The sequence below is a fragment of the Corylus avellana genome, chromosome ca1, assembly GCF_901000735.1.
Source record: "Corylus avellana chromosome ca1, CavTom2PMs-1.0".
Taxonomy (NCBI): Eukaryota; Viridiplantae; Streptophyta; class Magnoliopsida; order Fagales; family Betulaceae; genus Corylus; species Corylus avellana.
Window position 1 is genome coordinate 2,384,432 of NC_081541.1, and position 15,745 is coordinate 2,400,176.

The 15,745-nt window shown below is 36.7% G+C and overlaps 1 protein-coding gene across 1 annotated transcript; it reads left to right on the top strand.

Moving 5' to 3' along the window:
• Window positions 1-3,416: 3,416 nt before the first annotated feature.
• Window positions 3,417-14,412, top strand: LOC132177594 (uncharacterized). The gene is made up of 5 exons (XM_059589980.1): window positions 3,417-4,479; window positions 8,986-9,988; window positions 10,872-12,240; window positions 12,331-12,414; window positions 13,677-14,412. The coding sequence occupies exons 1-5, from the start codon at window positions 3,909-3,911 to the stop codon at window positions 14,349-14,351; spliced, it is 3,702 nt and encodes a 1,233-aa protein (XP_059445963.1). The 5' UTR covers window positions 3,417-3,908; the 3' UTR covers window positions 14,352-14,412.
• The last annotated feature ends 1,333 nt before the right edge of the window (window positions 14,413-15,745 follow it).

Sequence of the window (15,745 nt, forward strand, 5' to 3'; positions counted from 1 at the left end):
ACCAAATATGAGTGAAGATGCGTTGATGGCTAAAATTGTTATATGTAACTGTTTAGGCGATTAGTAAATTTTATTGACGGTTAGGCAGTTAATCGCCAGATAGTGGTTATTAAATAAATAATTGCCTCTACTAACCGCTTTTTATAAGTTGGGCTTTTTGAGTCAATTTTGAGAGTTTGGCTTTTTTTTTTTTTGCTCACTATAATCTTTTTTTTTTTTTTTTTTTTTTTTTGCATTTTCATGGCCATTTTAGCATCAACATTTGCTATATACCTCAAATTGGGCCGAATTAGTATAAAAGGATCCCATATTGAAAAATCTAAAATATTTTACTACAAATTTACGTTAGTTTAAATTTACTTGTACTAAAAAAAAGTCATTAAATACATTTCATAACTTGTTAAGAATCAACATTTACTAATATTTTAAACAAGGAATTAAACACAATATACAAATAAAATTTTCAAAATCCTTGTAGGTCACCTTCTACGCAACATAAAATTTACCAATAACTTATAACTTGTGACTTATGTTATATTGTATATGTATTATTTGTTATTATATAATCATATGATTTATCATCCATAATATGAGTCTTTCTCTAGGGTTTCTCTCATAGTTCTCTCTCTGCGTACGTAGCTGTTAGGTGCGAGGAAAAGTCTCCTACCGGTGCAACGGAGGTGGAGCTTGGCATGAAGGAGAATAGGAGTGTGACGAGAAAGTGGAAAAGAAGGGTATGGCTGAGGAACTATAAGGACTGTGTGGGAAGATATCCCTCACAGCAGGGATTGAAAATAACATAGGGGAAATAGCAAGCACAAGGGAGAAAGGAAAGAAGTGTATGGTGGGCAAGATCAAGTCAGGCAGAAAGGCAAACAAGGAGGCGTTCACGGTAGTTTTGTCTCGAATATGGCGAACGAGAGTTGGAGTCGTTTTCAATATATATATATATATATATATATATGAATTCATCATGTAATATAATCATATAAATTATATTGATAATATATTAGTACTTAAATTGTGATTTGATTATCCCAAACAAATTTGTAATTTAATGATCATGTTATATATATATATATATATTATAATTATAAAAATATATATTATATAAAAAAACGATTAGCAGTTACGGCTTTTTACTAACCGCTTTTAATGCGGTTAGCGGTTATAGATTAACCGTCTGCTCTTTCAACCCTATAACTAAGTACAAAAGGCTACACCAAAAGCCTAATGCTTGCCGTTTGTCCGTGATACAAGAGCCTGATAGAAGATTAGACGACATATATATATATATATATATAGGCACTTGTACCATTGGGTTGCTTGTATGCTAACCAATAAATGTAATTGGGTATCCCTGTGATTAGAGGCGAATTAGGATTTTAAGTTTTTGAGTGCAAAACTAAAAATAACACTTTTTAGGAGAATAAAAGTAAAATTTTGAAGGGTCTATACAAAAAAATTTTAAAATTTATTTAGGCCTCAACATAGTTTTTCCCTTGCCTATGATTCTATTTGTGTTTGAACAATATTTATGCAAGGAATGAGCAATATTTTAAAATCATTTCATGGGAAAAATTAGACATCCAACATGTAGTGGTAAGTGGCAACCACCCAATTGCAAAAGTAGAGCTTTACCAATGTGTTCTTTTACTTGGCACATCCATAGATGGTAAGATATCGTCTAACATAGGTACACAATACTTATGTGTACAAAGCATAATAAGCTTAAGGACAAAGCATGGAAAAAAATTATTATTATTTTATTATATACTAATTGATAATGACATCACTTCTATTTGAAAAAAAAAAAGAAAAAAAGAATTAGATTCAAATATGAAAATTAAACACTCATAAATCATAATATACATAACAAACCTTAGTATCATTGTTGATGCAAACAATCAGAGCATAAGATGTATATATTTTAATTTTTTTTAATTTTTTTTTTGCCATTTCTTAATTTTGATTTGTTTTTTTTGAATAAAATTTTGAGCCGTTGAGTTCACGAATAAGCAACTGATTGAGCTTTAAAAGTCTAAAACACTTTAGAGTTAGTTAGTAAACAAGTAAACAATTATTTGGTAATAATTGCTTCTTGTAAAATCTTTATTGAAAGCTCTATTATCCTTATACATCTAAGGATAAACTTCATTTACACCCCCTCTAAAATATAAACAATTTTACAATTAGAATATTGAAATTTACAAATTTGTAATATCTGTATTCTATGTTTTAGCCCCATTTAATTTCACATCTTCTTTGTTGAAAATGCCCAAATTGCCCCAATTTTTTAAACTAAAAAACAGAGTGAAAATAAAAAATAAAAAATGCCCTTAACTCACCCACGGCCACGGTAGAAATTTCACCTTTTATTTATTTATTTTTTAAGTATATATTGACTATAGTTATACTATCCTTATATATCCAGTATAGGCCTCAAATTAATCAATTTGTTTGTTACCAATTGTGTATCTAATTAAGCCCTAAACTAATAAAATTTGATGTGGTCATTTGAGTGTTGTTAAAAGTAAATACCATTTTTACGGTAATGCTATTTATCATTCATTCGTCATTATCTCGTCCAACTCTATTAAAAATCAATCGTTAAATGTATACGATTCACATCTTCATTAACGTGGATTCTACAAATTCAATGATTGATTTTTTTTTTTTTTTTTTTTTAAATAGATGCAAGTAGAACATGAGAAATAGTTTAGACTTTCTTTCTATTATAAATTTATTTCAAACTAATGCGTAAATGGTTAGTGATACTACATATAATGCTTATCATATTTACAAACTAATGTAACAATTCACGTGATATATGTTAGTTACTAAAATGTGAATTGTCCTGAAAATTTATAAAAAAGTTTTTAATTAAATTTGTAGTTGGTAGACATTTTTTTCACCATTTATACCATTTTCATCCAAATTTCTTAACCAACTAATAATTGGTTTAATTTTTAATTTATTTATTTAAAAAAAAGGGTTTAGCTACCGATGAATCGTGTATTCCTATCGAGAAGCGAAGGAAAGGTTGGTTGTGCTACAGAAGTAACTCGTGCTTGAGCTACAGCGCATTGTCTTTGTACTTAACGGTGGTTCCCCCGGAACCAACCATGATGAATCCCGCTGTGATGGTCCTTGAAAGAAATCTAATGGAATTGGATTGATTCAGGTCAAGTGGATCCCACCAATCAGGTCGTATTGATAAAGGATCCTGATCAATCTAGGTCCACTATGACCAATCACATGCTTCTGTCCCCGCACAACTATTACTTGCGTGTCACCTTGTCATTGGACACATGACGTGCTCAATCACAAAACTATCAATACTCGACCCAAGCACCGCAAGAACAACTCCGTCATAAAATGGAATCACCGAGGGTAATATAGTCATGGAGGCACAAATTATCACAACGCCTCCTCGGAGTCTCATAAACCAAAACCAAAAAGCCTGACGCCTCTTTTCCTCTCTTCAAACATCACATGCGCTTCCACATATATCCCCTAGTTCTCTCTTGGTGGCTCTCTCGTAATTTACATTCATTTCGATCCCAATCTCGTACTCCTTCCGATCTCCGGCGATCCGTTCTTTCCGGTGACTCTCCGTCCCTTACTCCGACCGTCGCCCACTGTTAGGGTTTCGCTCAGTGCGTGCGGTTCAACCCGCGAAAGTTTCGCAACTAGGGTTTCGGTTTCTGATGTGAGTCGTCGAGTTTGTTGAGAAGGTTTACGATTAGGGCTCTAATCTCGGGTTTCATTTCTGAATATCGTTTGTGGAGTCGAGGCTAGGGTTTGGGATTTTCGATCTGAGAGCCAAATTTTGTTTGCGGATTTGAAACTAGGGTTTCAGTTTTGGTTCGGGAGGTTGCAATTAGGGTTCCGAGAGCATTTCAGTGATGCCGAGGAGTTCACGTCATAAATCGAGCAAACACAGTTCGAGGGAAGTGAGGGAGTACTCGGACTCGGAGAAGGAGTCGAACTTAAAGGATCGGAAAGGCAAGGAAGAGAGTGGAGGTGGAGCTAGGGTTTCGAAGGAAAGCGAGAAGCGGAAGGTTGATTCCACCACGAAGGATGCCAAGGACCTGTACGGGTCTGGAAATGGGGACTATTCTGAAGAGCACGGCTCCTCAAAGCGGCGGAGGGAGCGAGCTGGTGATGGAGTGAGTGATCGATGGAATGGCGGAGAGGACGATCGGACTGAGGTGTCGAAGAAGTTGAAGGAGTCGAAGGCTTCGGGTGAGTTGAAGAGTGGTAGTAGCAGTAGGAGGAGAGAGGAGGGTGTAGGAATGTTTGGTGAGGGTGAGGAGGGAAAGAAGAGTAGTAGCGGGAAGCACCGGGATTCCGGTCGAAAGGAGGGTAAGGAAGGCGGTGTTGAAAGAGAGAAGAAGAGTAAAGAAGTGAAAAGTGAGAGGTCGGTCATTGATAATGAAGAACATCGCGAGACAAAGAAGGCAGTCGAAAATACTGGTAAGGTAACTGGTTGGTTTGTTGGTTAATGTGAATTAATGTGTATATAGTGATTACATTGTTGTCTTACGCTCCCGTTGGTATTATTTATGGTAGATATATTAGCGTGTTATAACATTAGGTCATGGCTAGCATATGTGGTAGACAGTATTAAAACTAAAAATTGAGGTTGTTTGAGTGATGATATCTAGTATCAGAAGCACAAAAGAATAGTGGATTTTGATCCAAATACATTTTGGATGAACTTTGTGCCATTTCAGTAGCTGAGGAGCTCAATTGTGTTAACTTTGTTTTGTTTGCTGGAAATTTGGTGGCCTTTCCTGTATCCATTTTCTACATTTGATATCATTCTGATGATATTACTTATAAGCTTACTGTTCTGATACTGGGACTTTTTCTGTTGCGAGGTATCTAAGTTAATTATAAGGTTATTTATTCATGTTCTGCACAATGAAAGGTCATTAATATTGTTAGCATGTGTTCAAGATAAAGTATTTAGTTATTTTGAAACGGCATCTCTAAAATGTTAAGGAGACCATTGTTTTGTACTTAGATCTCTCATGATAATGTTATTACAGTATGGGATCTGATATGATAATGGCAGAGGTTGTTTACCTTTCACAATGCTAGATTTAGTGCTTACATCTTTCTTCTATTCTGCTCCTTTTGTTAAATGTAGTTATTGTTATTATGGAACAATTCCTAGATATTGATAATGACCGGGGTTTTGTGCGTTTCACAATGTTAAAATTAGTGATCTAGATAGTTCTTATATCTTTTCTTTGACCTTCCCTATTGTTGAATGCCATTATTTGATAGAAATTGAAGAGAATTGGAAGGCTGTATGCGCATTGAAAGTCCAATATGATTGGGAAACACTTAAAGGTTATGCATATCAACGATGACAGAACTGAAACTGACGGTAGAACAAAACTATATTTAGTCAGCAATCACGAGCTACCATCTTTACTAATATTTACAGGGACTCTATTGCCTTTATTGTTTAGGTGTATCTGTCTTTTTTATTTTTAATGTATTTATATTTTACTTACAAAGATAAGTAACGTAGAGGACAGGATGGTTGAGGATTTTTCTGAAAGGATGAAAGAATTGAAACTGATTGGAAAAGAAATGATACTAGATTTTTTGTTGAAAGCTCCACTAGGCTATTACAAATGGTTGATTAGTGGATTGAGGTGCGATGTTTCTTTTACTTACCCTTGAAATCAAATGATTGTTCTCATAGTTATAACTAGAAAAACGTTGAGTATTTTTTCCTCTTAACTGACCTTTCAATCTGAAACAACATATTAGAGTTCTACAGATGGATCACAGTTTCCAGTTAGGAGCATCACTCTACTGAGTGTCTTAGATTGCATCGTATCTATGCTCCAGAAGGTACCCGAGGGACCTCACAATATGTATAATGTTACTAATCTATTATAGTTGCTGTCAGAGCTGTTATGCAGGTCAGATTCATGTGATTGTGTGATTGTATACCATGTTCAATTCAATCCTAGAGGTTTTAAAAAAAGATTGAAGCCTTCTTTTCCAGTATGTGAATTTGTCAAGGGGTAAAGAAAAATGTTAGTTTCTTTTTTTCCTTGAGCCTGTCAGACTTTATTCTCCAGAATATATGGGATTTGGAAATAAAGTTAGTTGAAGGAAGAAAAAACTCTAAAAATAAATTTTCTTCTTTTTGCTCTCCATTTTCTCTTTTTAACCAGAAGTCTGGAATGATACTCTCTTTTGTTCTTTTCTTTTATATTCACTCAGTTATCTCTTGCAAGTATGAATCAAACAGAGTGATAGAGTTTAGTTTTCTTTTCCTTTTCTCTTTTATTTTTCCTTTGTTCCCCAACCTCTCAAGATATGCTACATTTTTATGCTTGAATTTTTTTTTAAAAAAAAACGAATAGTGTAAACTTGTTGCTTTCAAATTAATCCTCATATCTCCTACGAAAAGATATTTTATTCTGGTACAATATTCATTTTACTCAAGTAAGCTTTTATCCCAACTTTTTGGGATGGACTACACGTATCATTAATGCCATTTTGTTCTATTTAGTCAAATTCTTTTAAGTCTTTGGCAATGATGTCTTCTCTCCCTGTCTCCACCCACATCTTTTTGTTCTTCTGTTCCCTTTGGTACCTTGGACTTTACTGTGGCAACAGAAGAAGAAGCAGCTGATGCAAGACTACTTTTGGGTTACTCATCAAATTAACATGGATGCAAAATTTTTAGACAATCTTCTGTAATAAATATGCTTTAAAAGTTAAAGTATGCATTTTGAGTTGTGCTATAGTTCATATATATGCTTGAAGTGGAGTGCTGATAAAGCTATTTCTTTCATATCTTATGAAGTCCATTTTTGCTGTGGAATCTACTGCACTCCAAGTAATACCAAATGCCCAGTCAGAATTGGTGACTCATTTATTTTGGGTGAAGTGCGGCCACGTGGCCGTTTTTGTCACGATGAAGATTTTGTAGTTTACCTGGCAGGGCAGCTCCACAACATATGCGGGCACTATTAATTATTGAATACTGTTTTAGGGGTAAATTGGCAAAAGTGCCATGTCATAAGACATGTATTACTTTGGGTGAACATTCTCTGAGTTGGAAAATTTTAATTGTTTTGCTTGATGCGGCAATGAGACACTTTAAGTGAAGCTGCCACATCAAATAAACCAAATATTTTCCAAACCTTTTCTAATTTGGCAAATATTTAGTTTTACTTGACATGGCAGCTTCACTATCTTTTGGTGACAACAGATATCTTGGATTTTATGGATGGTTTTAATTATCTTTGAGATGCTGCATATGGCATCTGTTCATTGAATTTGCAATTCTTCTGTTCTTTGTAATTTTTATACTATCTTGTGTGGACTTAGCTATATACATTCAGGATACTAAGCAGTAGCATATTGAGTTTCCAGTGAAACTTCTACTAAACTTGACTAATAGTTACTTATCCATAAAAAAAAAAATTGCAGTGAAACCTTTCAATTACATTGAATCCTTGGGGATTCTGGATATGGATAAATTGTATGTATTTTTAATAAGAAAATGTGTGTTCCCTCTCTGTCTCTCTCGGGAAGACCATGGATGCTATGTGGTGTGAGATTATTGGGTGTTGTAATGCTAATGTTTGTACCTTCAGTAAATATTTTTAACCTTGTGTAACTTGGGATTTGTAGAGAGGTCTTGTTTTTCCAGATATTGTAAAGTAACCTGTTTGGTTTCATTTCGGGCATGAGTGCTAGGATGATATAATATCAATATTCTGCATTCTATTCATATATGGCTAATTTCTAATATGCTACTCACCCAATTTTGCCATTATCTTTCATGTAATTGCAACAGTATTTCCTACAGAAAGTTGTATTAGTTACAAGTCTTCACTCCTTTTCTGTTTTTGGAGTTTCATATGTTGTTATTTAGGTTTTTTCTTTTTTGTTCTCGGTAAATTTGGATGCTGCTTACTGACCATTCCTTTGCCTGTCTTTGATGCCTATCTGATTTGGCTGTACCAAAAGAAGGGCTGACGCTATCCTGCCTCTTTCTATATGACAGATTTTGAATTGTATGGTTTTTATAGCATTGATTTATTGCCAACAGCATGCTTCAAGAGCACAAAATGATCACCTATACATTAGCTTTGGTAACATTTACTCTTCCACCTTAATCTATAATGTTTGGGATGAAAGAACAATATGTATAAATCTATTTGATGCTCGAACATAATCTGTGGCTGTTCATCATGGCATAATACTTTCTTTACCCTTTTTCTGAAGATGTAATGGTTGAAGAACACTAAATATAATGTTTTTGATGATGAACATTCACTATTATGAGATGAAGTGTCTAGTAGTCTAATGGAGCTTGGATAGTTGTTAAGCTCAGGGGAGGCATTGAAGTGAGTGATAATTTTTGCACTTTAATTATACCTTATGCACAAATACATTAGAGGCTATATACAGTGGGTCAAGCGATCCTTGAAGTGCATAAGAGCGTGAAAACCGAGGACTTGTATTCTTAATACGTATTAGTTCTGAACAACCTGGAATACGATTTTGGAGTTTGCCTAGACTTAGTTCTCCACTTTTCGTTGGCTGAATTTAATGACTTATCACATGTTACTGGTGCTATTGAAGAACTGAAGAATTGAGGTTACACACTGGTTCTTTTTGGGAAGAGAGTTTAATAAGAAATTGTCTGTATAATGTATGCATTGTTTATTGTAACATGCTTGATCAATAAAGTTTCTTTCTAAGAATTTTTCATTTCCATTCAACTCATGCATCAACTGAACTGAGTATTGATTTGACTTGTGACCTAGTTCTCTGGCCATTTTGTTCTTTCTATTCTTATTTTAGAAGACTTAACATGTTTCTTTAACAAGATATAAAGAATTTGTTGTATGTACTGATGTATGAAAACCATATAGATGATCTTAGCTTTTCTTATTCAAACTCCAGTTGACATTTTCATCTGTCTTCCTGCAGATCTGAATGCGCAGGATGAGTTGCGAAGTCCTGAACCAGAAAACCAGCTTGAGAGACGAACGAGGAAAAGAAGAGATGGTTCTGGTGATTTGGAAAAGCATCAAGACGATATTGGAGATGTTAATGATAGACGATTATCGTCTAGGGATGATATTTGCAAGGATGGAAGACAAAAGGACGAAAAGCGCAAGGATGAGAGATCAAAAGACAAGTACCGTGAAGAGATAGACAGAGATAACAAGCACCGTGATGACAAGCAAAGCGAGGAGCGCCTTGCAAAAGATCATACAAGCATCAGATCTGATGATAAGCGTGCAAGAGATGAAAAAGATTCTACAGACATACGACAAAGGAGAACCAAGGCTCAAGACAGTGACCGTAATCGAGAGCGTGATCGTGAGCGGGACCGGGATCGTGAACGGGATCGTGATTTAGAGGCTAGCCGAGATCGTGATCGCTGCCATGACCGTGATCGTGAACGGGATGGGGACCGTGGGCATGATCGCAGCCGTGATCATGACCGTGACAATGATCGTGATCGTGACCGTGAACGGGATTGGGATTGGGACCGTGACCAAGATCGTGATCATGACCGTGGCCGAGATCGCTTTCGTGATCGTGAACGTGAACGCGGGCGTGATAATGACCGGGAATATGATCGTGACCGTGAATATGACCGTGACCATGACCGTGACCGAGACCGAGATCTAGAACGTGACCATGATGGGTCACAACTTGATGACCGTAGTGCTAGATACAAAGATAACAGGGGAAAGAAAAGATCTCCAGATGACCGCGATGATTCTAATGATAATAAAACTAGAGTTGTCAAAGGTCACTATCCTGATATGGAAAAGAAATCTTTGAGCGGCAGTAAAGTTGAATCAGATGCTGATAGGGGGAGATCTCAATCACGTCAAGCTCATCTAGACACTCCTACTAGTAGCAACAGACGGAGAACTTCCCCCAGCTCTACTTCACATGCTGGCATAGATGAGTACAGGTAGTTATTTTACTTCCACTCCAGTCAGTTGGTAATCTGGTTAGAATTAGAATATTTTATTTTGTAAATTATCTTTTGATTGTCTTTGCTCTCATATCTTGAATGTTGATTTTATAGGTGTTTTGTCACCTTGTTTGTCAATTTTAGGCTACTGTTGTTCAACATATGTGAAACATTATTGGAATCTGTTAAAACTTACTTTGGTTAGCATGCTGAGCAATGCGCTATTGCAGCCTCTTTTATTTTTTCATCATATTGGAAATGTTGCCTTGTCCTAGCAAACTATCTTTTGTATGCTGGTGTTAAACTATTTTGATAGTAAGTCCTTGGTTAAATTTGGTAGGTTTATGAACAGCTATCTTTATGTTGATAGAGATGAGAAACTAGCACTACATGTGACACTTTTGGGACCAACCCTGTGTTGCTCGATCTATTCAATTGCGACCATATAATGCCATCACATTCTTGCATCAATGTCTTATAATTTTTTATTCTTCCTTTTAATAACAGAAGGAACTGATACAAGCATTCTCCTTCGATCCATTTGTTGCAATTTATCTTATACAACTGCCCAATGTAATGAACTTGCGGGATTAATTTCAGAAGGTGAACCAATACAGTAGAATCACTAAGACCTGGATTGGTTGATGACTTTTGAAACATGGCATGCGATCAACAATAGCACTTGTTTAAATTCTCATTTTTGTGTTCTAATATATCTGTATGTCCTATCTGAAATCAAATATAGGGAACTTGAATACATGTGCTTTATTTTTAAACGCCAATGAGAATTTTATTGGTAGGTGATGTGAACCATATATTCTTGTGAAGCAAAATATGTGGATTTCAGTAATAACATTGTCTTAATTTTCTCCCATTATAGGCATTTAAATCCGGATGATTTGAAGTACAGGGATAAGTCTGAACAGAGGTCCAAAGTAATTTCTTCGAGAGAGGTAAGTGTTTTATCTGGAGTGACAGAGAAAGGTGTGAAGTACAGATCCATGGAGAAGCCTGTCAAAATGGATGACGGCCATTTAGGGGAGCTGTCAACTGAAAGGTCTTCAAGTTCCAAGGTTTCACCAAGGGGCTTGGTGGAAAGATCTCCTTCATCAACAAGTATTGACCGTAGGTATCTGAATAGAACTGGTGTTAGGCGGAGTCTTGATATCGAAGAAACAGGACGGAGGAACAGTGTTTCTATTGATGCTAGAGATTTCTCTACTGCTGAGGATAGGTTGTATCGGGACTTTCCACAAGAAAAGCCTCTATTGGATGAGTCCTCCCAGGCAGATTCAGCTTACTACAATAGAGCTAGTCAGAGCAATGCATCTTTGATTCCTCCACCTTTCAGAGCTGGAGTGGACAGCCCTACTTTGGCAGGGTCATTGGAAGAAGATGGTAGACTTAACTCCACTGCTCGTTATAAGAGGGGAAGTGATGCTGGATTGGGAAGAGGGCATGGAAATGCTTGGAGGGGTGTCCCAAATTGGAATTCATCAGTTCCTAATGGCTTCATTCCTTTCCAACATGGACCTCCTCACGGAAGTTTTCAGGCAATGATTCCGCAGTTTCCATCCCAACCTCTGTTTGGCGTTAGACCTTCTATGGAAATGAACCACTCAGGGATTCATTATCACATCCCTGAAGCTGACAGGTTCTCCAGTCACTTACGCCCAGTTGGCTGGCAGAGTATGATGGATGGTTCAGGCCCTCCTCACTTGCATGGATGGGATGGAAGTAATGGTTCGGGCCCTCCCCACATGTATGGGGGGCCTGAATGGGAACAGAAGAGGCATTCAATGAATGGTAGGGGATGGGAATCCAACGCTGACTTGTGGAAAGGACAAGATGGTGATATGAAAAGGGACTTGCCTTCCCCATCCCACAAAGATGATTATCCAGAGCAGGCCCCAGCAGATGATGCTTTGGCTATGAAGGCAGGTCAGAGGTCTCATACTGAAGATAACCATCATGAGGTTCAGGCAAAAACCGCTGAAATAAGTTCCACTGGCACATCTCCAGCAAAAGAAGTTTCTGACTCTTTGCCTAAACCTGCCCATGAGGAGGCAGCTGATCATACTGCATTATCAAGTGATGATGTTTCTTATTTCAGCCGTTTTTATCTTTCTAAGCTTGATATTTCGGCAGAACTTGCACATCCTGAGTTGTATAATCGGTGTATAAGCTTACTGGATATTGAAGAAAGCACAACTATGGATGAAGACGCCACTATGGATGTACTTTTGGAGGTAGAGAATCTTGACAGAAGTCTGCTGCTTGCTTTGCAAATTTCTAGTCTTAGTGATAACTGTTGCATCTACTTTTTTGTAATGTAACAGGATGGAGAAAGAGCCACTCTGAAATATTCCAATAACCTTTCAAGCCATTCACTTTTTCCTGCCATAAAGGATTCTGTTTTTCAGGTAAATTTTATTATGGACGAATGTACTAAAAAAAATTTACTCATTTATATTTTGTTCTTATGCATTTTTAGTAGCCTCTTCTCATAATTGTTAGTATTTAGTAGCATGTATCTGAGGGTTCGAAGTGGTAGTCGAGATGCACACTCCCAAGCAGATGTCATTAAAGCCTTTATAACCACAAGATAATTCTTTAGTTTAAGTGTGTTTGGCCCCGCAATTTTGCAAGCCATACGCGCGTTTTTATAAAATTGTGGAAATTTTACCGTTTGGGCATGCGTTTGAAAAAATTAGCAGTTTGAAAACCTGGAAAAATTCATGATTGCCAAGCTGTATTCAAGGGTTTTTTTTTTTTAATTTTTTAATTTTATTTTTATAAAAAAAAGCACAATTTTATAGGATAAACAACGATTTTAAAGGCTAAACCACAATTTTACTAATGCTTAACTGAGTTTTTAAAAATTGTATTTTCATTAATTGTATTTTGCAGTTGCAATTTTTTCAAACCATATGTTTTGAAACCATTAAACCCAATGCTCACCAAAAATTATAATGTGTTTGTGTCTATTTTTATGTATATGCTGGCAAGCTTATGTTTTCTTTTTTTGATAAGCAATATTGTGTATATTAAAAAAAGCGCAATGCGCCTCTAAGTACACAAAAATATACATAGGGAAATCCTCAAAAACCCACAAAAAAGACCCTATGCAAACCCTAGAAACCAAAGAATCATAAAGAAACTTGATGCCCCATAAAAACCCACAATAACCCTAAGCTCATTATGCAAAACCCTAATCTTATGTTGTTTGATCCTTAATTTACTTCTCCGTTTCTTCTAACTTAAATGGGAAGCTGTATGTATATATCATATTTGTGAACTAAGCTGGACCAGTTTAATTTTCCGATGTATGGTTTCTATGAAAGTACTGGATTTTAAATCTGTATTCTGACTTTACTTTTTGTTACTATTTGTAAGTGGTTAAATGAGTGGAAGTAAATTGACCCCGTGTGTATAGCGTTTGGGTTGGAGTGCCATTTTTTGAGCTGTTTAATTGTATTCTGAAATACAAATTTACAGTCGATGGAAGTATTTGACAAAACTCATTTTTGCTGTCATCATTATACCAACCCTGGTGTGCTATAGTCGGACTGCATGGACAATGTTGATTAGTTTATGGAAATTGGTAATATTGCATGGAACTTTAAATGTATTAAGCATTGATTCTAGATTGTCGTGTGTTGACAAGTTGCTTTCTGGCTTGCAGAGAGCCATGGACCTCTACAAGAAGCAGAGGGTGGATATAGTAGGTTTGCTGTCGGTTGCCGGACGAACGTTAGACATTATTTCAGCATCAAAGCAGGTGACAGTGGAAGAGCAAGCCCCCATCTGCGATATGGAGAAGGCAGAGGAGCCAATCCCAACTTTGAATGCGGAAATGCCAAATGAGCCCATATCAACTGTAGATCAAAAGAACGTGGAAGCAATTGCTCTCATGCAGGAAAATATGGAGGAGCAAGTTTCGACCCCCACTCAGGAGGCACAGAATCACGTTTGTACCCCCACTCAGGAAGTGCTGGTAGCTTATGGTGGTGAGAAAGGAGAGCCGGTGCCAGTTTCCAGTGGGGAGAAGGATGGGATGGCCTCAGAACACGTGAATTCGGAGGTTGCAGATGGGGATTGTCTTTTGACAGTTGATAATGAATCACAGAAGACCACAACTTTCTCTGCGGATGGTAGCAACATCAACGGGCTTGGCAAGGCTGACGGCAATAGCTCTACCTATTATACAGAGGAAAGGCTTTCTGGTGATACAATAAATGGTCCTAAATTTTTTCCGGGTGGTTCTCCCAGGGCTTGTGAGGCTTTGATGTCTGGGTCAAATGAGTCTGAGTCGGTAATTTTAAGTCGGATACATCATTCTCCCGAAAGTACACATTGAGACAATTTCTATAACTCTCTTTTTTTATTGCATTTTTGGTTTAAGGTAATTTTGCTCTTCATATTTTTGTTGCTTGTCTTCAGTAAGGAAATAAAAAGGAAATCTCCTCTTTGGGTCCACCGACAAGGGGTCAGGTCCCACATCATTTTGTTCCTTTTCCTTTCTTATTCTCTAAAGCGGGGTTGCGTCTCCGCTGGATTTTTGTGCTCGTTGGTCCTCCATTGACGCCCATCCTTGAGAAGATCAGGTATCTGCGTTCTCCTTAGTTCAGTTGTCTGTCTCTGTTTTTTTCTGAGAATTTTGGTTGAAAGGGATAATTACTATACACACGCCCACACCTGAATTTGTCTTCGACCATCATTCCCATTTCTTTTTCTGCCTCCTAGTTTTTGTTTGGGGGGTAACTTCCCTATCAACCTAAAATTAAAACCCTAAACCGCGGAAAGAAACCCATGACCAGGGATTTTTTTTTTTTTTTTTTTTTAAATCTGGAGGTATATTTGTATTTTCACAGAAATTGTCAGGGTATAATGGATATTTTACTCATTTTCCGTTGGATTTAGCAGAAATTTCTAATGAAAGGAGGCCAAGTAAAAGTGTTGGGTAGTTTAGGGGTCAATTGCTTTTGTTAAAAAAAAGTTTTGTTGGAGAATATTGCGTGTAAGTTTGAGGTGGTAAATGTTATTTTCCTTAGTTTTCTTTGGTAGTTTATGGGGAAAAGATTATTGCAATGCACAACAAAAACAACATGGGCCGAAATTTTGCCAAAATCACTAGTAGCGTGAAAATCTTAACATGGTTGGACTCATGGGCGGGCCCTGCTTCCTGTTTGTATATTACCTACAAATTGTTGGTAGATTGTGAGTTGCTGGAATCGGATAGATTTTAACACTTTTTAGTCAACTTAATGCATGCACGCAAGAAATTAAGGAAACACCGGTAATTGCTTGTCTTGTCTCTCACGGACTTCGTGGAAAGCATTTTGGTGGGCTTTCTTATGACCCGGGACCATGGTGCCTGGTCGTGCCGCTTAATTGCAACAAGTGTATTGGGGTTAATAATGTTTGACATGATCTGAAAATTTGACATGAACACTACACGAAATTGATGGATTAGGGTTGAGGGGTCTGAATCGTTTAATTAAATGGATCGGATTAAAAGCTAACATATATAGTGCTATATCTATGTCTTGAGATAAATTGAACTTGATGCTTCCAATGTGTGGCATTATGGCTAACAATGTTTTATACTACTCATGGATTCAATACAAATTTAACATGAAGTTGCAAGTTATGGTTAAAGGGCGTTAAATTAAATAAGGCGAATTATGATTGACTTATATAATTTTATACTCGTACCTCAACGTGACACAAATTCTATATGTAAACACGAAT